Below are 24,826 nucleotides of genomic sequence, written 5' to 3'. Positions count from 1 at the left end.
CTTAGGGCTACAGAAGGCAGCTGCTTAGTTCTAATGATTCACAGTTAAAGAAGCATTTTATACAACTCCGGTATGCCACATCATTACATCATAGACATTTGCAGATGAGAACACATCGATGGCTCCTGCCTTATCAAAATATTACACTTTGTTCTTAGCTGAAGGACACCGCTCTCATTCCATTCCTTAATCTTTACCATGTACAGAATGAAGATGATAACTGTATATCCGGACAGAAGATCTGGGTAAAACATTGGCGCTGACACACAACAGGCAGGTAATGTTAGGGTATAATAAACTCACACATCATCAATTTTCCTAACTGTCTCTTAACAGGAAAATATTAGTTCGGTATCTTCTCTTCATATAAGAGTCGTAAAAAGAACATATGTGATTACTTCCATAGCAAACACTTGGAAAAAGACACTCATGTGACATGATGATTAAAGTGAAATATTTCCCTACATGTTAAATCTGTTGCTCCATACCACCCTGAACACATCACTATTATGAACTGGTAGAGAGGATACATCTCTGTGTTCTTAGTCTGTCCATTAAATGCATTTCCTGGTTGAAATGGAGAGGTATATTCTGTATACCATGGTGACTTTACATTAAAAATGAAAAAAATTATTACTTATCTTCCTTTTTGAAGCAAAAAGATATAAAAATCCCACATATTTGCTAAAACCTCTTATATTACTGATTTGTATATCCAGTAAGTAATTTTGGATATTGCTTATAAAGATTATTTAATGAGCAAAGCTAAATAGATTATGATTAATAGAACATCTTACTGTATTTGAATAAATCTCAGATGGAAAGGAGACGAGACAATGATGCGTATACAGTGAGCACACAGCAGGACTGCCCCACCCATAACTGTTCACCTAAAGTTCAAATATTTCCCATTTGTTATTCCCCTCAACCTCCTCCCATTTTTAAAACCATCCGTTTCATTTACAAGTTAATCAAATCCACACAATAAATAATTTATAACCCAGGCCATGTTGCTGTTTTTGCAGTAGAGATGCAATCAGTTCAGCACAGAGATTCTTTTGTGCTGCTCAAAAACCCCCCAAAGCATTTTATGGCTTTTAAACCTGGGTGTGATGCACAACAGGGTGCAGATCCAGGAATGTGTCAGACGGAATTGATGCAATCTGTAATATGATCTGGCATGCAAATCCCTCGTCTGCTACTACTTACTACTGGAGACTTACTGGTGTCATCAAAAAAAAAAAAAAAATCAAAGTGATGAGCGGTTTAGGATTGTGTCTGTTTTCATTTTAGAAGAGAATGAGTCTTCACTTTATTTTAGAAGTGAAGGTTTAATGATAGTAAAATAAAAATTTACAACAAAATCCAACAAATACCTCATCATAAAATTATTGTTGCCTCTGTTCAGTACTGCATAATAATCTTGATTATTGAAGTGCTATATGTTATTCTGAAGTATTATTATGTTATGTCATTATGTTTCTTTCTCTGTTTATCTCCCCATCTTCCTGAGTTTTGGGTCCTCTAAAATGATTTAATCTCTTCAATTCAGCTGATTCATTTTCTAAAGGATTTGGGTCCTGGGATTTAGATGAAGAATTTCTAATCATATATTTTGGAAATTCAGAGAACCTACTCCATGTGATGCACTCTCTTAGTTTCCCTGTAGCGAATTTTATTTCAAACCTACCCAGAATGTTAGTATTTAAAATGCTCTTTGTCATGTATGCCTTCAGTTCCCATCCTCAAAGTCTGTTGTCCTTTGACTTTTAGATGTGCTTCTGCTTGAACCTACCTCTAAGGAATCTGACTGCATTCTGATGAGGTAATTCAGTCATCTGATTCATTTGTGTTAAACCAGGAGCATATCTAAAAGTCCCAGAATGCCAGATCTTGAGCACCTAAATTAAAGATCTTTATTTCAAAGAAATATAACTTCATGGTCTTTACTGTAGAAGTTTAACAGTAAAGTACATAATAGAAGATTGTCCTGAAACACAGCCCTTGGTGAAATCTTTTACAACATTCAGCCCAGTGGATTCTGGGCTACTTTATTGGCCACCCAAAAGAGCTGGGAAGCCGGAGATGAGGGACATTTGAGAATTGTGAATCATCAGCTGGTAATCAAATAAGTATCATGATTTTACAACAAAGGAACACAAGTCCTGTTATATGCATCGTAAATATTGTAATGGTTTCCCTATAAAAGGCTTACAGTCTAATTTTCCCTTGTCCTGTTGGTCTTGTATACTGTAATCCCAACCAAATTCGTATCATACATGGTATTTAAAAATGTATCTCAGACAAAGCTATTTGTTCTTCTATTTTACAAGTATAGATGCACCTGTTTTGGACATACAAAATCAGCTTATAAAAGTTTAAATTAAGTGCTGATATATAGACATTTTATTGTGATCAAACTTATTAAGGCACAACTTATGGTACTGCAAAAGCAACAACAACAACAAAAAGAACCTAATTTTTTGTTCAGTATTACATACAGAGGTTAGAACTTGATTGAATCAAATGTGCAGGTTCATTATTATGCTGAAAGTCTGGCAGTGCAATATATTAAACATTTAAATCATTAAATGAACAGATTAATTTAATGGAAGCTGGTCTTCATCAGCTAATCTTATAAGGACAACAATAACCAAAACTTTGGAGGCAGTGGTCCAAAAAAATAAATAAATAAATAAATAAATAAATGTTCTAATTGGTAGGATATTGTTGAGGACAGAAAATAAAGATTGCATAGACCCAAAAATCTAGCTTGTGCAAGCAAGCAATAACTTGTCTTCAACATCTTTATTCTAGAGTATTAATAGGTACCACTCATCTATTCTCTGGATTAAGTTTGAATTTGTTCACCATCTTAAGTTTGTTGTACATATTAACAATAGAACATTAACGTACATATGAAGAGAACCACTAGCTTAGGTTTACAGTGGTTGAATGGACGACAAAATACATTGTTATGATTCTGCGCTTTTTGGTTCTGTTTAAGTTTTCTTTTTAAGTTTTCATTTTCACTGTTGCCCCCTTGTGTCAGTCTCCTTCCCCTAGCTCCCTTCTAGATTCTTCTGTCCACACCTGCTCCCAATCAGTTGATTACCCCAGTCTGTGTTGTGTTTGGTACAGTATATATACTCCTCCTCTTCAGTTACTGTTTGCTGGTTCCTTGTCATCTTCTTGCTCCTACTGTGTTTTCCCTGATTTCTCCTGGATTGTGGTTTTCTGTATTTTGTTTGTGGACCTTTACTTCGGTTGCCACATTTTGCTTATTAAATGTCCAAGAAACCACCTCAGCTTCCGTCTCTGCATTTGGGTCCTCTAAAAACTTCCACACAACCTGATATGGATAAAAAGGATGGCTCAAAGTAATAGTTTATCTTTTCTGAATGTGATTTAGGGGATTTTATCCATCGATCCATTTTCTGTCACACTTACACATACAAAGCGGGGTCGCGAGGGGTGCTGGTGCCCACCTCCAGTTGTCTATGGGTGAGTGGCGGGGTACACCCTGAACAGGTCTCCAGTCCATCGCAGGGCAACACAGAGACAAACAACCATTCACACACACTCACACCTATGGACAATTTTAGAGAAACCAATTAACCTAACATGTCATGTTTTTGGACAGTATGAGTTTAGGGGATTCCATAAAACTGATATAAAAGTATCGAAAAACTTAAATTGTGCTGAATCAGTCCAACTTATTTTGCATTAATGTGTTAAATCAATATTTATCTTTATATTCATAGGTCAGGCATAAACAGTTGGTCATGTCTGATGATTCATATATTCTTTTATATCACATTGATAGGAGAACTTTGGGGATTGTAAGGGAGAAGAATGTGTGATGGGATAGAGGTAAGGCAGGAGGAGTCAGTGGCAAGTATCTGGAAAAAACTGTAGTCCAGTCATTCATGTTAATTTCTATTTGACATGTATCACTCCAAAAAATGAACATGGATGGCTAAGAACTCTTTCAGTAGGATCTAAATTACATGCAATTCCATTGAGAATAATTCTTGATGTTCTAATGTTTAATGATTCGGAATTGATTAAAATTCCTCCCTAAGAAATATAATTCTTAAAGTGTCACACATTATGATGCCACCATACTTCTGAAGAAGCCAAAAGATTATCTGAACAAGATTTCTGCTATTAATTAAACTTATTAAATGTAGCCAAAAGCTTAATTTATTTTTAATGACTTTCTGGTCTGTCTCCTACTGATTTATTGGTGTTTAAACAACTCAAATAAGAAAGTGATCTACATGGGAAAAAAAGAAAAAAAATTCACAATGTAATGTACGGCAATTAAAGGTTTAACTTTACATTAGAGATGCAGGTGTTTTATTGTAAAAAATTCAGAGGTTCAAAAAAATATATATATATAATTAAAAAGTTTAAGAAACACTAAAAAAGAAACTCAAGCCTTCCAGAGCTTCTTAGAGATTCACCAACGAGAACATCAGACAAAGCACACAAAAAGATGTGCAACAAATACAGATATTTAACCAGTCATTTAAATCTTGAACAACTTTGAGATGATAACAAATAAAAATGTGGAAAATAAACGTAACCGATTTGTATAATTGGGTCATGTTCTTAATTTTTTAAGATAATACATCAATATAATTTATATGACAAATGTTTTAAAAGAAATTTTGTCAAGAAAACACTTTAATATGTTCTTTTTAAAAGACAAATGTACCTTTTCCACCAGATTTAGAGGAGGAAGATATTTGATCCTAAGGCTGGTGCTCATCTGTAGCCCTAAGGGGCACCACCAGGGGGCTCTGGCTTCAAAGCCAAGTGCACCTTGGGGCAATTGATTACAATGTGGGCATGTTTTCTATCTTTCACGCACAAGCAAGGGAACTCATCAGAGTTTTACTAACATAATAAAAAGACAGCATACTTACAGTTAAACCTGGAATAATAATAAAAAACACTTTTATCTGCCCCTCTTTATTGAAACAAGCTTCTTAGACGTCAATCTGCAGACAAGGAATTTGTTGGAATAAAACAACTATCTAAATTAAGTAAACATACTATATACATATTTCCACTCAGATTGTAATGTTTTTTAATGCTTTTGATGAACAGTCATCATTATTTTGCTGTCCTTCAATCAAAACATACATTTCATTTAATATTTTTCAATGTTGTTAGAAATGATTGAAAGAACATATTTGCAGATTTGGCAGAAGAAATACCCAGAGAAATGAATGTTCATCAGTGAGCTGATAACTGATTTCTCTATTGCATACACTCAGAGACCCATCCCACCAGTCAGCATGTCTCTGTGTCTCTGAGACCCAAATGGTTTACCTTGTTCCTAATTCCCTCTGTTTATTGTATTTATTTGTATCAAAGCCTCCACATTTTGCAAGACCACCGTGGAAGTGGTGATCAAACATGGAAAAAGAGACAAAATACTCAGCTTTTACAGACCAAACCTCATGGGGTGAAGAAGTGTGTGTGCATACGTGTGTGTGCAAAAGAGAGGGATTCGAATGTGAAGTGCTGACATCTGCTGCAGGCTCTTGCAGGGATGGAATGTGATACTCTCCTTTACACAAAGGGCCTCGGCCCTTGGAGTAAGCAGATGAATACCCCCACCACCTCAAATCCCCCATCCCTCCACAAGGGCAACACAATTATGAAATGACTGCAGCAATGTGCCATACCTATTTTCTTCAAGCAGTTTACTTTGATTAGAAACACAAAAACTCCTCCAAACCTTCATGCCACAGATAGGACTGCTCTGTGCTTTCTTTGAGGTGGTAGTTTCTGAGCCATGCGAGACTGGGGGTAAATTGCTGCAGCATTGCATCATGCGTCAAACTCAATTGGTTCAATATGTCTCCAGAACTCCTTTGATTGTTGTGTCTGTGCCGCAGCAGATTTGACCTACAGCGTGGGGATACACTGGTGGATTTAGCCAACAATGGGGTAGGAGGAACCACATGAAACATAGTTGATGAGGTACTGCGCTGTGCTGGAAAGAAAAGGAAATTAGGAACAGGAGGGAGTATTGTTCCAAGCAGCGTTTCTGCTTTGATAAAACAAATTGAGAAGTCCTTTAACATTTCCTTCCACCGAAACATTGAGGATAAGTGAAATTAGCCTTCAAGTGGATGTTTTTTTCCTCTTAAATCCTCTGTGGTGGGAGGTTAAAGTAAAATGTTAAGGTTAGAAACAATAGTTAAAAAATAAAGTTGTTTTTTTGACAACTTTGCCTAAAAAAGTCATTGGTCTGTTATTTCATTGAAGGACTCAATGTTCCAGATTTGTTAAACCATGACACAATGGGTCAACTAATTGAAACACTAGTAGGAAATGTGTCAGTTAAACACCATAAATTGTCTGTGTTTACGTTATTTTAAAGAACCATTTGTTTATTTCGATCAAAAAGGTGTTTCAACCCTTTAAAGCCTTGACCATCAAATAATTGACACTTTATTAGAGTTGTCATTAAATTTTCTGATAAATGACATCAAAAAAGAAAGTTGGTATAAGTTATATTAGATCATTTATTTGCATCAAATTTGATACATAAGGCATTTCTCGATAATCTTTTAAACGTTTTCTGTTCCCTACAAGCAACTTATTGTGCAAGTCAGGGTTTTGAAGAATAAAAATATAACACTGATGATGTAGAGGTCTCAAAAACCTATGTATCAATTATGATACAATTGGCTTTAAAGACAATACAATGGGAGTTGGAGTTTCCCAAAGGGCTTTCACATTTCACATTTAAAGAGTTAAGAAAGATAAGAACAATGTATACTATAATATTTTACTGCTGTAACCCCACATTTTGCCACTTATTGGGCAATAAAGAGATTTTATATTCTTTTTATATTCTAAAAACAAAACAAAAACAAAAAAATTAAAGCAATTAGAAGAGAGATTCAGTCTGATGACAATAAGGCTCTGCCCTGTTTAAATCCTGGAACTTCAAAATGATGATAGTTAGTCTCTGGATGACAGAGTGGCAATGCAAAGAACCTCATAAAACCACACAGCAGCGTAATAGTTAACATCCAGGGGAGTTTCCTTGACTGGAAAGTTGTGCTTTATGCGCAGCACCTGTTGTGCCGTCAGTTGCCACTCGCCAAAAACCCAACCCCGTCCGCGCAGCGATATTTTATCTCAGTCTACGAGTTATGACTCTTGACTCCGCCAGACAACAGATCTCGTCTCAGTGGTGCGGATACTTTTCTCCTGTTGGACTGTATCAGGTTGCTGGACTTCCTCACAGGCTGTCTGTGTGAGCGCTTTGGGTCTAATGCGTAAAGATCTGCTGGGATTTCTATGACGGGGAGTAGAAGGCACCCTGAGCGCGCATTTGCACTGAAATGCATCTGTGTATTTTTGATCATCCAGTACCTTAGAAGAAATGCTTGCATAAAGGCGATTTTCCGGGATTCAATTGCTTAAATTCTCTTCAGCACAAATATTCTAAGTTCGCCAGAGCCAACAGGTGCGCACTCGCGCTGCACAACAAGTTTTGAAGCCTTGGAGAGGTTTCATTTTTCCTTATCCTTATTTTTGTTTTTAGATATGAAGAATAACTTATGATAAAGACTATGTGGATTTTAGTCATCGCTTATTTTCTCCAAATGTGTCCAAAACAGCATTTGTTTCCCGTAAATGACGCATGTTTGTGGTGATCCAGACCAGAGTCCAGCTTTGTGATCGCCAACTTCCACTCATCCAAATGATCCTTTCATTATTAATCCTTCTTGCATCGCTTCTCCAACAATATGGCACCGAAGCAGAGTCCAGTGATGTCAGCAAGTTTCAACTTTCAAATATAAAGGAGCCAAACGGTACGTTTTTATTTTTTTTGAAGTTATTAAAAAGTTTAAAGCAGTTAGGGTTCATTTTTTTTCTAGGCTCAAAGCCACGCTAAAAAAATACTTATTAGAAATTGTCTCAAAGGTTGCATTTGAGTTGGTTTAAACAACACTGCCCAGGATGGGAAGTTGCAAATTACCTTTCACCTTTAAGTTTACCAGTGTATGTATACTTAAAAGGGGAAACCCTCCTGAAATTCCTTGTCCCTGGGGATAAGTTTTCCAAAGGAGGGTAAAAAAGGACTCCATTCATCCAAAAGAAATCGCCCCAGGTCATGTAATTTACTTACCTCACTGAACTGACATTGGATCAAGTGTATTAATTCAGAAATTATGTTTTGTAGGGTTTCATGTTCAGCTCAAGTTAAGGGAAGGTTTTCTTCTGACTGAATTAGTTTATATTTTGTTGAGAAGGAAATTTGACAACCCAGTTCTTTGTTCTTGAAGAGCTGGGAGTGTGCAGCAATGGATGCAGAGAGCAATGTCTTTTAGAGCTCAATCAAACAACTTCTTAAGCTCTAATAGTATTTTTCATGACTGGCAGTAATGATATTTAATTAGAAAAAATATCCTACAACTTTCTTAACTGTAGTGTGCATTCTTAAAAGAAAGTCTCAATCATGCCATGCTGCTGGGAAAGAAAAAAACTTTTAAAAGAGTGGATAAGTCATAACATATGTGGGCTTTTAGTTAATAAAGCAAACAATTAACAAGTTTTGTAAAAAAAAAAAAAAAAAATCAGTTTTTACTAAGATCTTCAATCATTAACAGAACCCTACAAGGTTGAAGTTAGTGATTTAGTCAGGTGCCAAATTTTGGGATAAGCCACTTCAATTCCATTACCCACCTTGCTCAGTATTCAAGTATGGTGTATTGTCAGGAGTTTATCTTCTTTTGATTGCTGCATGGTTCTATGTTGTAAAGTCTTGTGCTTCAAAACTTTTAAAAACTTTTTCTGCAAAGTGTGAAAGGTGAAATTAACTTTCACTATAGATCTAATTTGTGAAATAAAGTCTAATATAAGAGCTTTTCATGCTACAATGTGTAGTATGGGGGGGGAAACATGTCCTTATTCTAAGATCTTGTAGATGTGTCAAATTTCATTTATCAGCCAGGAGGTTTCACAGGCTGTATGTAACTGACGCGCAACACTGACTTCACTACAGTAACAGTCAAGGCTGAGAAATCACAGTCCCTCAATGGGAGTTTCAGGTTTAATCAGGATAAGTGAGGAGGGAATAACAACAAGGATGAAAGAGGGATGGAAGAAGTATAAGACTGGTTTCACTTTGGTTGAGAAGTTGGTAAGGCCATCTGTGACCTTTTAACTGGAGTGTCTGAATGCTCACTGTGCTGCCTCACTTGATTTCTGATGCAATGAGACACAATGTGATATTGATCTGATTGTGGGGAGAGAGCCAAACCTGTCTGGCATGTTTAAAAGTACTTGCCTTGAGAGTTATGGACCCCAGTTGTATCAAACTCTGCAACTGGCTGCTGATGACTGTAAGACATCAGATGGGAACACCAGCTGAGAGCAATGCTGTAAAGATAACCAGTCAGACTAAATAATGCAAGAAAGTAATGGGTATTAATGCTGCTGTATAAAATGAACATGTTGCTTATTTATTGTATTTTAATCATACTAGAGATGCAAATGAAATAGTGCAAGTGATATTCTACTTACACTATTAGAGGGCTGCTCAGTGGGTGCAGTGGGTAGCACTACTGCCTTGCAGCAAGAAGGTTCTGGGTTTGAATTCCAGCCCATGGTCTTTCTGCATGGAGTTTGCATGTTCTCCCTGAGCATGCATGGGTTCCCTCTGGGTACTCCGGCTTCCTCCCAGAGTCCCAAAACATTAGTGTTATTTTAATTGGCTTCTCTAAACCGGAGGTCTTCAACCGGGAGTCTGGAACCGCCAGGGGGTATGCGGAGGTACTGCACGAGGTTTGCAAAAGTTTTGGTTGATTAGACTTTTTTTATAGTCCCCCGTGCAATTTTTTCCACTAACTGAAATGTCTTTAAATACACATTATTATGAATTTTACACTCTGTAGTTAACAGATGAATGGAGGTAGAAGATGTCTTTCAGTCATCAATGCACACATTCAGCGACACACAGGAGCTCTTTCAAGCTGGGCACCGTTTTGTTCTCAACACCTGTCCCATCAACCAGGAATCAGAATCAAAAATACTTTAATAATCCAAGAGCCAAATTATTTTCGTTACATGACTCCATCTGTAATAGAGTGATTAAGGACCAGTTCGATATAACACAATTTCATACAATATATATAATTAGGGGGTCCCCGCTCCATCTCGCCATCATCCTTGGCCTAGAAAACGTTGAAGACCACTGCTCTAAACTCTCTTTAAGTGTGAGTGTGTGATCGAATGGTTGTTTGTCCTGTTTGTCTCTGTGTTGGCTTTTCCCCCTGAAGACAGCTGGCGATAGACACCAGCACCCCTTGTGACCCCCGCTTGGGATAAGCGTGAAAGAAAATGGATGGATATTCTACTGCTACCTATAGTAAATGCCTAATATCTAAACGATAAAATGAGTGATGCAGTATATCATTTAGAAGAGCAACATTAATGCATAAAGTTTGCAAACAGAAGTCCACCAGCCAGACCAATCCGACAGCATCTTTTTCACATCTTCATCGTAACTTTTTTGTAATTAATATATTTTAATGGATTAATAAATTGGATAAGGCTTCTACAACCACTGTCATGTCATAAAAAATAAAGAAAATGAGGCTAAAATTAATCTACATTTACCTGATTTACATTTGAAGATCCAGAAGTAAACCTGAATTCTAATGCTCTCTATACTTTTGTTATGGCATCTAGTTTTTTTTCTACTATAACATGCTTCAGCATTGTTGGGTCTTGTGCTGTTTTTTAAACTTCCATTATAAACAAAACAATTATTTATACCCTTATCTCACAGTTAATATCATTTCATTCACAAAATTAATTGTGTTAAACTGCAACTTCTATGTTTTAGTCAAACACATACAAGGACCATTTTCTGAATAGGAAGGAAATAATGCATACATTTTCAGAATTTTTACCCTCTGTTAGTCTCCTTAATCATTTCTTCAGTCTGGTAACTCTTATGCCCCTGGCCATTTCTTTGAGTAAACATTTTCCTTATTGTCATTTTGTAAACACAGTGTATACAAAACGAAATTTTGTTTTGTACAGCTTTCATGACATTTCCATTTCTTAAAGTGCAGCAGTGATCAAATGAAAACAGTGTGGGAGAAAAATCATTGTGGAAAAAAAATGCATTGATATGGAAGTACATATCATTAAATATATATGGTGTATTTATGCAGTGTTTTGGTTTGGTGTTGTCAGTGTGAGGCAGAGTCTGTGACATGTTTTAGAGTATTCCCAACAGTTCAGCTATCAGATAGCAGTGGAGAAGCAGCTGTTTTGGAATCTGCTGGACCTGCATCGAATGCTGCGAAGCCTCTTCCCAAAGGGCAGCAGGGAGAACAATCCATGGTGGGGGTGTAAGGGGTCATTGATAATGTTACACACAGCACAGGGATGAAATGTCTTTTATGGAGGGAGGAGCCCCAATGATCTTCTCTGCTGTTCTCACCACTATTCTCACCTTTTTCCAGTCTGGGGTGCTGTAGCCCCCACACCGCACAGTGGGACAGCTGGTCAGAACGCTCTTTGGTGCTTCTGTGACCAGTGAGGTGGTGTTTACAGTCCAGGTGAGGTTGTCTGTGAAGTGAATTCCCAGGAATTTGGTAGTGTTGATCACCTCTACAGCTGAGCTGTTGATGACCAGTGGAGCATGGTTAGGCCGCTTCTTCCTTAAGTTGACGATGATCTCCTCCTTCTTCTCCACATTCACGATCAGGCTGATATCTCTGCACCAGACCAACAGCTATTCCTCCTCCCCTCTGTAGTACTGGTCATTGTCATCTCATCTCTGATGAGGCCCACCACCTTAGAGTCGTCTGCAAATTTCATGTTGTGATTGGTGGTGAACTTGGTTATGCAGACATGTGTCATCAGGAAAAACAGCAGGGGGCTCGACGAAGAGCAGAGGAGATGGGGTCTTCAGTGGAGCAGTTTTGTCGGTAGGTGAACTGGGACGGGTCGAATGTTGGGGGGAGACTGGAGATGAGTTGTTCTTTAACCAGTTTTTGGAAGCACTTCTTCATAATAGGAGTCAGTGCGACAGGCCTGTAGTCATTGAGCGAGGTGACCTGAGGCTTCTCTGGGACTGGAATGATGGTGGTAGACTTAAAGCATGATGGCACTATGGATTGGTCCAACAAGGTGTTAAAAATGTCTGTGAGTACACTAACTAACCTGTACACTCCTTGTACACCCGCCAAGGTACGTTATCGGGGCCTGGGGCCTTTCTTGACTCTCCTCCAAGTTTTCCTCACTTCACCTATGTCAAGGTTGAGTGCCTCCTCCCCTGGTGTGGAACAGCTTTCAGTGCTGGCGTGCTGTACACGAGGATGTTCTATTTTAAACCTGACAATACCAATTTGAGATTCTTTCTTATAGCCCCTAATTCACCTGACAGTCCTTCCAGTAAGAAAAACCACCTGAGATGTTAAAGGATCTGCCTCATCTCACAGAGCATCACCCACCAAGCCCTGCATGCTTTTTAGAACATTGGGGCAGAGAGGGATTGCATTAGGAGCTAAGGGATTATATTCCACATACATACTAGTAACCTTCAGTAAATTAGGCAGTCATGGATCAATGTTTCCCCACAGGGAATGATATGTATTTACATGTTGGCCTAGGGACTATACTGCCGGCAACTCGTGGTGCTGTTCCTCTGCCAGTCATGTCTATACCATGGTCACAGAACTATTTCTTGTAACTAGAGATGCTGTTCAATGGAAGGTACTTACCCGTTCTTTGACTTATCTGGATTGCTGTCATACCATTTTCTGTTTGCCTAATTTAAAAAAAAAAATTGATAAAGGCAAGCAAAAACAAAGGCAACTAGAGCCCAAAAATAACCTTAAAAAGGAGATGCAAAACAATACAACAAAAAATATTGTATCATGTGGTGATACAATATTTCTTCTACTCTCGACTCGGTACCCACCTGAAATTAGCAATGACACGCTCACATTGGCACCTCTGCTGTAAGAGGATGCTGCTTGCATCAAAATGATCATTGTGTCTACGATGGATAGCCGGTCCTAAATCTTTGGGGTGAGCAGTATCAGAGCTGATTTTGGAGTTGCTTTCAGCTGCTCAGATCTATGGTAACCACTACACCACACAAATTGATGGCCTTTGCAGCCTCAGCCAGTGGACAGGACTAGCAATATATGAAATTGACTGCTGTAAGCTGTAGGTTATAAAGAAAATCGATCACTTGCATTTTCTTTGTAGGCATAAGTAGCAAAAAACATTCAAGCTGAGTCATTTAAGTACCGTATGTCTGCTGACTTCCTGATATCAAATCTTTTGGTTTTATCAGATTGTAGAAATTTTACAAAAATGTATCTATTAAGGAAAGTTGCCTCTTGAGCAATTACAACCATGTGTTGGGACTTAATTGAAAAGCTTACTTGTTTTGAAGTTTTCTTAAAATTTGGTAAGGATTGGTTTGCCACTAGAACCATCTGCAGCTACATCCCCACCCAATATGAAAACTAAATTTTTGTCCCTTTAATGAAGCTTAAAGCTTTAAGACACAATATTTTAATTTTTTTAAGTTAGACTGTGACTGTTGACCAGTGGCTGTCAGTAGACTGACAGGAAAGGGGGAGAGAAATGCAGCAAAGTTACCACAGTTCAAATTTGAACACGGGATTTTTTATCATTTAAACAAAGTATAATATAAGTGGCCAGGTTTTAAAAATAGGATTACAATTGTTCAGTGATGGGAGTAACAGCGTTTGAAAGTAACGGCATTACTAACGCTGTTACCTTTTTTGGTAACAAGTAATCTAATTACTTTGACTGTAACTATAATGCAGTTACCATAACCGACACCCCGTTACTGCACGTTACTCAGGTCGCACAATTAATCTTTTTTTCATGATGGGACTCGTGCATGCCTTGTCATGAGAGAGGGGAGGATGAGATTGGTGATGTATGGGGAGATTACGTCTGTCAATTGGGTAGGTGGGTGTTTCCGCTGGTGGGTATTAACGTACAGCACACACAGAGAGATGGGGAGTGAGGAGGACTCCAGCAGCAAAACAGCGTTTTCCAGATGGAAATACCGGTGTTACGTCGAGCTGCGTTTCCCAACCGCACAAGCGACAGGAAACGTGCGTGCTCGCTGAAGGTGCGTAACAGCCGCTCTGTGCTCGCGCCACAGGGGAACTACAGAGAGCGTGAACGATCAAATGTTAGCTTGGATGGATGGATGGATGGATGGATGGATGGATGGATGGATGGATGGATGGATGGATGGATGGATGGATGGATGGATGGATGGATGGATGGGTAAATGATAGATAGATGGATGGATGTTGCAGTGTCTATAACAACCCAAACACACAGGATTTCAAAATTAGAACTTCACACTCATGAGTAGAGATGATGCAGCCTGGGGAGTAGCGGCCTAGTGGTTAGGCAATAGGGCTTTGGATCCTGAGGTTTGAGTTCGATCACACAGACTGTGAGTTCGCTCACACAGACTGCCACTCTGGGTCCCTGAGCCAGCCACTGCTCCCCAAGGGGATGGGTTAAATGCAGAGAATTAATTTTGTTGCTCTGTACTTGGGACAGTAACCTGACTCCGCCAGATGGATTTGCTCCGCATATCCATCTGAAAAGCTTCCGTTGAAGTAATTTTGGGAAGGGGCGAAATACTGGTTAGCTGATTGGCCTATAATGGTGATAGACGGGCCAAATAAACCAATCAGATCAACGAAGCATATGACGTACTAACAGAGCGACGACGAAAACACAGCCACAAGCCAGGCTACTCTTGCCGAAACCAGTCGGGAGAAGAGCAAAACATCTTTTCCTCTGAGAAAAGCCTCCAGAGCAGTGTTTTGCTCTTCTTTCAGTGAAGAAATATTCTGTAATTCCGATTAAATTTGCTCGATAGCCATGCTAACGCTAGTTTGATCGGCTGAAGCCGCCGTGTTCTTTACACTGAACTGTCACGCTTCTCGTTGCGTCACACCTCAACCCGCCTCAAAGCCAAAGCTTATTGGACGTTCGTTTGGTGAACAGCTCCAAATTTTCTTTAATGGAGAGTCTCCAGACTGATCTGCAAGTGAAACCTTGAAAGCTTGCAAGATCAGGATGGTCTTATGAGGCTATTGTGACAGTGGAACAACAATAAAATTGAATTCTATTCTGATGATATTTACACTGCATCAGATAGGAATAGTACCTAAATGCAGGTACCACACTTTGCAATAAGACCTGAAAACTGTGGAGTTCTCCTAGATGAGAAACTATGTATCTTTTGGGGAGTTCTCTTTTACACAAAAAAAAAAAAAAAAAAACAAACAAACAAAAAAAAAAACATACAGTTTGAAATAAAATGGAAATATATGGTTGTGGGAATAAACAAAACAAACAATTTACTTTGTTATATATTTTCGAGAGGAAATTTACTATAAAAGCTTCCGGGCTTAATCTTTGTCATCAGCACCTCAACCTCCTTTTTGATGTTGTTCATACCTTTGCCATAAACTCTCATCAGGCTGTTAAAAACTTTGGCATTAACCCATCCAGCCCCAGGGAAGACATGTCAAGGGGGTCTTTTTCACATCTCCCTATTAATTTTGGGTGTCATGGACGGAAAAAAAGACCCCCGCTGTACTGAGTAAAATGCTTGCTTCCCATCTTTACAAATAGAGTTTTTTATAAATCAAGACTTCATGCTGATGTCACCTTTATTACCACCTGGCTTGTTTAAGCTTGTGCTTTTGAGCATTGATAGCTTTCCCTAATGTTATAGAGTTCACCATGCGCTCTAACATTACTGTAGGCTATGATTTCCTGGCATGGACGCCACTTGTCAAGACTGCACATCCAGCAGAGAATGTATCTCAGTTTCCCAATCAGACAGGTCATCTCAAAGGGCACCTCTTCATATCACCTCTCAGAGTTAAGTGGTTTCTCTTGTGTTTATAGTGGATAGTAGTGTTTTCATCCCTGCAGTGACCAGTCATCAGCACAGGCCAAGATCTCATCAGGAAAAACCTTGCAGGAGATATTTGTAGAAGATAAGGATTACCTGTTCTATGCCAAGATATTACACCCTGAACCTTTTCAGGAATGTAAGCACCGCTTTTGGAAACTTCTGTTCCTCTAAAGATTATAGGATTGGTGGGGGAGGGGCGGGGGGTCTATAGAGAACATATCCACTGCCCCATTTTTGCACACTTTGAGTACTGATGTGGATTTTGTATTGTATATATTTTTTCTGTTGGAGTAAAAAAAACATGAATGATTCTGAATTGTTGTTTTGGACTCATAATGGCTGATTTATAAAATGTACAACAACCGCCCATTAATGGATTCAAACGTTTTACTTGCCAAAAAAACAAAGTCTGAAGAATGAATTTGAACACACGTAAAGTTTTCTTTTTATTCTAGGAAACACTTTGAATACCAACAACCATACTGTTTTCCATTTGCTGGCAAAATATCCCTGACCCAATGATGCATGGACTCAAGGTGTGATGGTAGGGCCTTCGTGGTTCAGACTCCTTCCTTAGCTCATTGCCCAGATGTTGGTTAGGAAGGAGACCTTTGGGATTTGGAGCCCAAAGTAACTGATTAAACTAATCATATAAACCTTTTCTGAACATTTGGAGTTGTGATTTGTGTATCCTGCAGAAAGGTGGGATATCGTACATCATCCACTGTACAATAACACAATTATATATGTTCAACTATGAGGAGAAGATCAATGATTTGCAGCAGAAAACATTTTCCCACACTGTATCCTTTTCTGTTTCCTAGGTAACAAGGTACCTGCTATAGACCATCAATGTAATATTAAAGGAGACATGATTTATTAGAGCAGGTTACCTCCTTTGTCTTCTCTGTAGTCCAGCTCTGATGCTTATATCTCTAGTTTAGAGACCCTTAGCAGTGAGTGGGGGTCTCGTTAGTCTGACCCATAAGTAGCTATACAGCTTGATACAAACAAACAAAAGGATGTTTATTTTGACAAGAAATACCACTGACACTTAGTGGTTCAACATTTGAGCTACAGTAATTCATCTGTTTAACTGGAACCCACAGGGAAGCCTTCCCTCCCCTTTTCCATTACTGAGCCTTCTATATGTGGATAATCCTGTTCTTTGACCACTTTTTGTAGTGCTGCACATGTGGCGATGCACTGGAGTTGTCTTTAAGAGGCTGAAGTTTAATTTAGACTTGCACTTATCTATTCATTTTATTTACACTCTGAAATGTATGCATAGAAAATCAAGAATATATTTTCCTTACTACAGTAGCTAACTGTTACAAAATTTGCCCTGCCCAGAGCAAAAAAATAGTGATTTGTACAGACCCAAGTCTCTTCTGCCAGCTGCTACAATGATAGCCATCTGGCATTACTCAGATTTCTTGCTTTACTTAAGTTTTTTAATTCGAAATCATGGCATGGCCCTAAAATTTGTGAAAAAAAATAAACAAACTTCTTTTCTTTTTATCTCCATTCATTATTCAACACAGATTAGATACCCCCTTTTACATCTCTTGATGTAAAAGCTTTTAATAGTCTCCACTTAATACTTGAATGAAAAATACTGCGCTGTGCAATTTATCATTGTGTTGGGCAGTTTTATAGAAGTAAGGATGCTTAACTGATTTAAAGCCATCCAAGAACATTTATAGTTTAAATTTATGGTTTGAAGTCAGTGGAAGGAAAAAAGGTCAATAAGAAGTCTACTAAATGGTTGTTGGATATAAACAACATATACAGACAGGTCCAACACAGGTCTTTTTTCCTAAATAAAATAATATATCTCATAGTTTAGAATATATATTCAAGTCAAAGGGAAAATCTTTTTAGTAAATCTTTATACTACAACCAGTAGTAGTGGACACCTCTAAATGTAGGCAGTGGTGTGTTTATTTCCTCATAAAACTTCTTTGGGAGACAATTCGTAAAACTATCTCTGTTTTCTCTGTCGGCTTTATTTGAACATGAATTGCTGTTTTTGGCAAGGAAGCATCTCGCTGTATCCCGACTGTTTAACATCTCAGGCTTTCCAAACTTCAGCTCTCTCAAAATTTGGATTTTTTTAAAGATCAGGTCAAATGTTTACCTTGTACTGTTGGAAAGCAATCTGAACAAATTTTGTCTGAGCCATAGCAAATTTGTGTTTGTCTAGATCCGAGTGGTTGGGTGATTCTCTAACCAGTAATGGTTTCTAAAAATAAACATCAAATTGAAATACTCTGGCCTCCTATAAGCAAACAATTACATGTTTTTTATGTTACTAAAAGTTGGCAAAGCAGCATAAATAAGTTGTGTTAAAATTTGTCATATAAAAAACCAGTTCAGCATGTCTTGCGCCTTCTGTTTTTATGCCCTGACACTTGCCAATGTGTAACATGTTCCAGTTTGGCTAGTATAATATTTCAGTTCAGGTTAACTGAACCTAAAGAGGCAGGTGAGATGACACAGAAAGGGAGCTGTTGCAGTCTCTTTCTGGATGTAAAGGATTATTAAAAAAAAAACAAAGAATAGAAAATCTAGATTTAACTTTATTAGCACAAATCCACAGTTCATTTGGATTTCAAAGCTTTTTTTTTTTAACAGTGTCCTGTCTGGCAATGTGGCAATAAGAATAATTGTCTTGATGCCAAAAAGAGCCCAACAGATTTTACTTTCACAAGTGTAGCGGTATGGCAATTGCCATATTGCTCCACTTGTTTCATGCATATAAATGGCTTTATTATACTTATGCAGGAAGTTTTACAGTTTATATGGACACTGCAATGTAAATAGAGCAGAAAAACAGAAGAAGAAAAGGAAACAAAGAAGAAAAAAAGAGAAAAGATGAAAGAGGGATAGAAAGGAGATAATGACAAAACATTTTCAGTCTGCTTCATCACCTGTAACGAGATGATAAAAGAACAGCACAACCGAAAGACATGGTACGAGACATACAATAAAGCAACACCTTGAAACTATTGCTAAAGTAATAGTCTGACATGTACTCTGTGTTACCTGAAGATATGAATGTGGGCTTTCTGTATGGAAGTGAATCTCTGAGTACCTGGAGCCAAGCACCTGTAATTGTTTGTGAGGGTGCACTTGTGCATGTAAAGTTTATCCATAGAAAAAATGCTCAATAGTGGTTGTGGAGAGCTGGAGAGGCACACCCCCCAGAGCACTGAGTCCAGCGCTGGGAGACCCAAAGCCCCAGGCGCCCAAAGGGACCCCAAGAGCGAAGGCACCAAGGAGGGGCCAGCCCCGGAAATCAGACCCCCACCAAGGGAGGAGGAGAGACAGCCCCCAAGAAGCCCCCCAGCCACCGCCATGCCGGCGCCCCGGGGAGCCGCGGAGACGAGTCCGCGGGCACCCTGAAGTAGGGCCGGTCACCGAACACCGCCCCCCCACGGCACCAAGCCCCGGCGACCGGCCGCAACACCCAACGCACACAGCTGGGGCCCACGCGCATCCGCCGCGAACCGGCCGCGAGCGCCGCGGAACCCCCCCAAAACGCCCCCCAGGCCAAAAGCGCGGCCCCACTCCACCAAGACAGATGCCAACAGCGCGCAACGCAACACACCGTGCAAAAAGCCGCCCGGCGCCCGACCGCAAGAAGAGCAGACCGCAGCCGGTGCAACCCCCCCCCTGCCCAGCAGCCCGCGGGCAGCACAAAGCCAGAGCGGAGCGAACCATGCCACTCCCCCACCGGACGAAGCCAGAGCAGCACAGCCGCGTCCGTGTAAGTTTTAAAGATTTGTTATCATTTATTTTAAGATAGACGACAAAATATTTGTCTCCAAGTAGAACACCAAACATTCCCATTTAAAATTCTAATACTGGACACAATCATACATACACACCCTAATAAAACCTCAATAATATACAGGTTGAGTTTTATCTGGGACTTCACAGACGGATCATCTAAAAACACCATGATAGAGACTTACCCTTGATATAGTCAATGCGTTTTTTTTATGAATTTGCATTTTTTTTTTTGCAGCATTCAGCAGACGCTTTTTATCCAAAGTGACTTTCAAAGTAAACACAATGTTACAGTTGTCATGTATATGACAATATGATTTCATCAGGATGTCACAACCTGAAGTACTGGCTGTATTTTACTTATGCATTTTTTATCTTCTGTTTTTAAAGTTTTTATTATTAAACTAAGAGGGTAAAACTGGATGTCTGAATATCTTTTATCACAATGATGATTTCAACAAACTCTTGTTCTGTTTTTTTGACTTAAGTCTTTTTTATTTGCTCATTTCTAACTTTGCAACATTAGAGGAAATACTCTTTCATATCTTGAACTTATCCATTTTACTAAATCTAATCAGAGGAACCCCATCAGACACACAGCTGCAAGATCAACCTCTTAACAGCTGGATTTACCTCCACTTACCCCTCACAAGTACCTGGAGAGGACTCACGCATGCTCAGGAAGAACATGCAAACTCCATGCAGAAAGACCCTGGGCCGGGAATCAAACCAGCAACCTTCTGGCTGCAAGGCGGCAGTGCTACCCATTGCTCCACTGTGCAGCCCCATAGAGCACCTATTTAAAGAAATAACATATCAGTTACTGCAACATTTAACTTTTCTTTGGGATTAATAAAGTATTTTTAAATTTAATTAAATTGAACACGTCATTGAACCAAGGCCTCCTTTCCGGACACTGATAGTGGAAATTTTCACCTCACTTTCAAGTATGCTAGACATCCCTAAATATTTTAAGGTTTACACAATATCATTTTGTGAGTGTAGGTATTTCCACAAATTTTTGAAATTTTTGTTTGGTTAAAAAAGGAACTCTCATCTAAAACTTTGCCCTGTTTTTTATATTCTCAACCCTTTAAAGATTATGCTCTATGTGTGTAGCTGACATATAAGTGATCAGAAGTATACAGGAAATAAACTGTTCATTCCAGCAGCTTTCATTACATGTTCGATTTATAGCAGCCGATCTGTGTTTTAAATGGTTTCTGCTGATGCGCCTGTGATAATTTTTTGTTTGGATTTTCATCCTTCAGGTTGGGGTTTATTTATTTTTCAAACCTGGAACTGGGAAATTCCAACTTCAGAGTACAGAACGCAGCGTGATTCTCACAAATGTTAGAAAAATAGACAGGCCTGAGGGTCATAGTGAACAGTAAATCTCTTTTTAGTATGATCTGGAGCTAGTTGTAACTTACCTATTCATGACAGGACAAGCTCAGACAGAACAGGAAAATGTGCTTCTCTCCAAAGATTTAGATGTCAAACTTTGATATATATAAACAAAAATGATAAAATCAAAAAGCTGAGCTCAGAGAGAAGTTTGGAGAGATGTTTTAACAATGCTTAATTGCTGACTAGAGTATTTATCTCTCTTGCTGCAACATACTGTATCTTGCTTCCTCTAAAACAGGAGCCTGCACTTTTAAAACGGTTCAGCCTTAGTAGAGTTGCATGACATTGAAATTTGTTTAAAGTCATCCTATCTGTATACAAATTAAATCTATCCAATAAGCGTTAGTTTCCTTATGGCTGCCAGAATTTGAGATTTACTTAAAAGTGAGATCAGTAAATCTAGTCTTAATTGGTATTTATGGAATTCTTTGCAGATGCCCTTACCTTCTACAGTGGTATAGATTTATTTTACATGGTTTTCTTCTTTTATTCAATGGGCTTTATTGGATTTCTCTAGTTATGCAGTGAAAGGGAGCTGAAGTCAGAAAGTTAAAAAGGTTTAAAAACAAACCACTGGACTAGCTTTTCAATTCAAAATGTCTAGATTAGAGTTGATTTCCAAGCTTTATAGAGTAGCCTAACAATGCCTTGTTTGAGCTTAGAAAACATGCAAATTGAACTGGAAGAACAGGTCCACCCCTTAGTAATGGGGAGTCGTTGAGGTCTTTGTTAGCCTACGATACCCGATACTGGCCTATGCCTCTGAAAAGGGAGTCGTTATGGTCATTATTGGCCTGCCTGACCAGGCGAGAGATGTTTTGGTCCCCTGCATGGCAAGGAGGATTGAGATGATAGTGGGAATAAATCTGTCCTTTGTCAATAATAGACAAAGAAAAGAATAGAAAGAAATTTCAAATTATATATCTATATACTCCTTAAAGTTTACATAAACTGCAACCACAATGCTTGATAACCTGTTTCTAAAGTTACATCTGCGTAGTTAATAGCTTTATTGCTCCCTCTTTCTCCATAACGGTCTAAAGGACCCGTCATTTGTAAAACCTAACTGCTAAGTTCATCTGATGCGGCAGAGGCATTTCATGCTTATCAAGCTCTGTCATTTAGCGGTCTAATTTTAGAAAGCATCAGTAAACATTGAGGATGTGTAAACAGCCTCATATTGCTTACATACACACACATAGCAAGCAGACCAGAACAGGTTTCAGCAGTAAATAGAAGACTGTAGATGCACCATGCGTGTGTGTAACTGGCACGGTGTTAGGTACTGATTGCTCCTTGGCATGGGTCTTAGTAGATAACACTCGTTTTTGAACCATGTTTTATATTAAGTGGCCATGAAATATAAGTCGAGTGAACTACTGCTGCACTCTTGAATAGATCTTTTTGCAGTCTGACTATTTGCAATATAATGCTGGGGATGCTCATCAGGTCAAATGCTGACATATTTATCTCTGCATGTTCTGCTAAATTATACTTATGCTTTTTTAAGTGTTCATGGTTGGCTGATTTATGTTTTTTTATTACTTGAAAAACTGTAGGTTAGTTAAATGCTTAAATGAGAATATTGGTAGCATGGAATCTCATCAGTATCCAACATGCAGTTTTCCACTTGATTAGCTGTCACTTCAAGTTCACTGTGTTTATTTTATCCCTCAACTGGTAACGAACAGATTATGATTCATTGAGTGTTTAAATGTTTCAACTGCTGTAATTTGAATTCAGTTGAACTTTCCTTACAGCTACTTTAAACAAGGTCCTCTTGTAAGAAGACTCTATAATGTAAAGAGATTGGCAGATTTTTACAATAGTGTGCATTACAGAGTTATCCTAACTTTTCAAATAGAATGTCCTAAGACATTTAAGTTATTAAAAAAATAATAATTCATGCCACTTAGAGCAACAGCACAAAATAAATCATCTCAAAATCCGATGTCACAATGCTGAGGAGGTTAGGTTTGATTGCCCATTGCGTATGTATGTTCGCCACTCTTGGTTTTGTTTTATTTGGTCCATTTCTTTGTGCTCTTCATTGTTAGGTGTATCTTTCTACAGTATGTTATTTCCTGCTGGTGGTGGGTTAGATTCTTTCTTATTTTTTATTTATATTTTTTAAGGTTCCTTTTTACATTCTTTTTCTGGTTAATTAGTCTTCCTCCTTCAGCTGCCCTGCCATTCTCTCTTTCTCAGCTGCTACTCATTTCCGCAGACTACCTCATCTGTTCCGTCTTTATTTCTCCACCCTGCCTCAGTATGTAGAATCACTTGTTCACATTGTGAAGTGCTGGACTAATCTGTTTGACTGCTTTTTCATCCCATCTCATTAAATTTTGTTTTACAGGTGCTGGTCATAAAATTAGAATATCATGAAAAAGTTGATTGATTTCAGTAATTCCATTTAAAAAGTGAAACTTGTATATTATATTCATACATTACATACAAACTCATATATTTCAGATGTTTATTTTGTTTAATTTTGATGATTACAAATGACAACAAATGAAAATCTCAAATTCATCATATCAGAAAATTAGAATATTGTGAAAAGGTTCAAAATTGATGGCCCCTGGTGCCACACTCTAATCAGCTAATTAACTCAAACCACCTGCAAAAGCCTTTAAATGGTCTTTCAGTCTAGTTCTATAGGCTACACAATCATGGGGAAGACTGCTGACTTGACAGTTGTCCAAAAGACGACCATCGACACCTTGCACAAGGAGGGCAAGACACAAAAGGTCATCGCTAAAGAGGCTGGCTGTTCACAGAGCTCAGTGTCCAAGCACATTAGTAGAGAGGCGAAGGGAAGGAAAAGATGTGGTCGAAAAAAGTGTACAAGCAAGAGAGATAACCGCACCCTGGAGAGGATTGTGAAACAAAACCCATTCAAAAATGTGGGGGAGATTCACAAAGAGTGGACTGCAGCTGGAGTGAGTGCTTCAAGAACCACCACACACAGACGTATGAAAGACATGGGTTTCTGCTGTCGCATTCCTTGTGTCAAGCCACTCTTGAACCACAGACAGCGTCAGAAGCGTCTTGCCTGGGCTAAAGAGAAACAGGACTGGACTGCTGGTGAGTGGTCCAAAGTCATGTTCTCTGATGAAAGTAAATTTTGCATTTCCTTTGGAAATCAAGGTCCCAGAGTCTGGAGGAAAAGAAGAGAGGCACTTCATCCACGTTGCTTGAAGTCCAGTGTAAAGTTTCCACAGTCAGTGATGGTTTGGGGTGCCATGTCATCTGCTGGTGTTGGTCCATTGTGTTTTCTGAGGTCCAGGGTCAACGCAGCCACATACCAGGAAGTTTTAGAGCACTTCATGCTTCCTGCAGCTGACCAACTTTTTGGAGATGCAGATTTCATTTTCCAACAGGACTTGGCACCTGCACACAGTGCCAAAGCTACCAGTACCTGGTTGAAGGACCATGGTATCCCTGTTCTTAATTGGCCAGCAAACTCTCCTGACCTTAACCCCATAGAAAATCTATGGGGTATTGTGAAGAAGAAGATGCAATACACCAGACCCAACAATTCAGAAGAGCTAAAAGCCACTATTAGAGCAACCTGGGCTATCATAACACCTGAGCAGTGCCACAGACTGATCGACTCCA

General features: G+C 38.8%; 1 protein-coding gene across 2 annotated transcripts in view; it reads left to right on the top strand.

Annotated features, from left to right (window-relative positions):
* Positions 1-7,103: 7,103 nt before the first annotated feature.
* The window catches only part of pdgfc (platelet derived growth factor c), a 59,625-nt gene continuing 41,902 nt past the window's right edge, over positions 7,104-24,826 (top strand). Inside the window, exons 1-2 of one of the 2 annotated variants that reach the window (XM_038269070.1) lie at positions 7,104-7,501; positions 7,656-7,850. In XM_038269070.1, the coding sequence (XP_038124998.1) occupies positions 7,679-7,850 (172 nt within the window). In that variant the 5' untranslated portion in view covers positions 7,104-7,501; positions 7,656-7,678. Of the gene's footprint in view, positions 7,851-24,826 lie in introns of both variants that reach the window. The other variant, XM_038269069.1, reaches the window with a different exon arrangement.

This window comes from Cyprinodon tularosa, unplaced genomic scaffold (genome assembly GCF_016077235.1).
Source record: "Cyprinodon tularosa strain WSP-4 unplaced genomic scaffold, ASM1607723v1 ctg72, whole genome shotgun sequence".
In the NCBI taxonomy this organism is placed as follows: domain Eukaryota; kingdom Metazoa; phylum Chordata; class Actinopteri; order Cyprinodontiformes; family Cyprinodontidae; genus Cyprinodon; species Cyprinodon tularosa.
The sequence above is the reverse complement of the archived record's forward strand: the minus strand, read 5'-3'. Positions and strand labels throughout refer to the sequence as shown.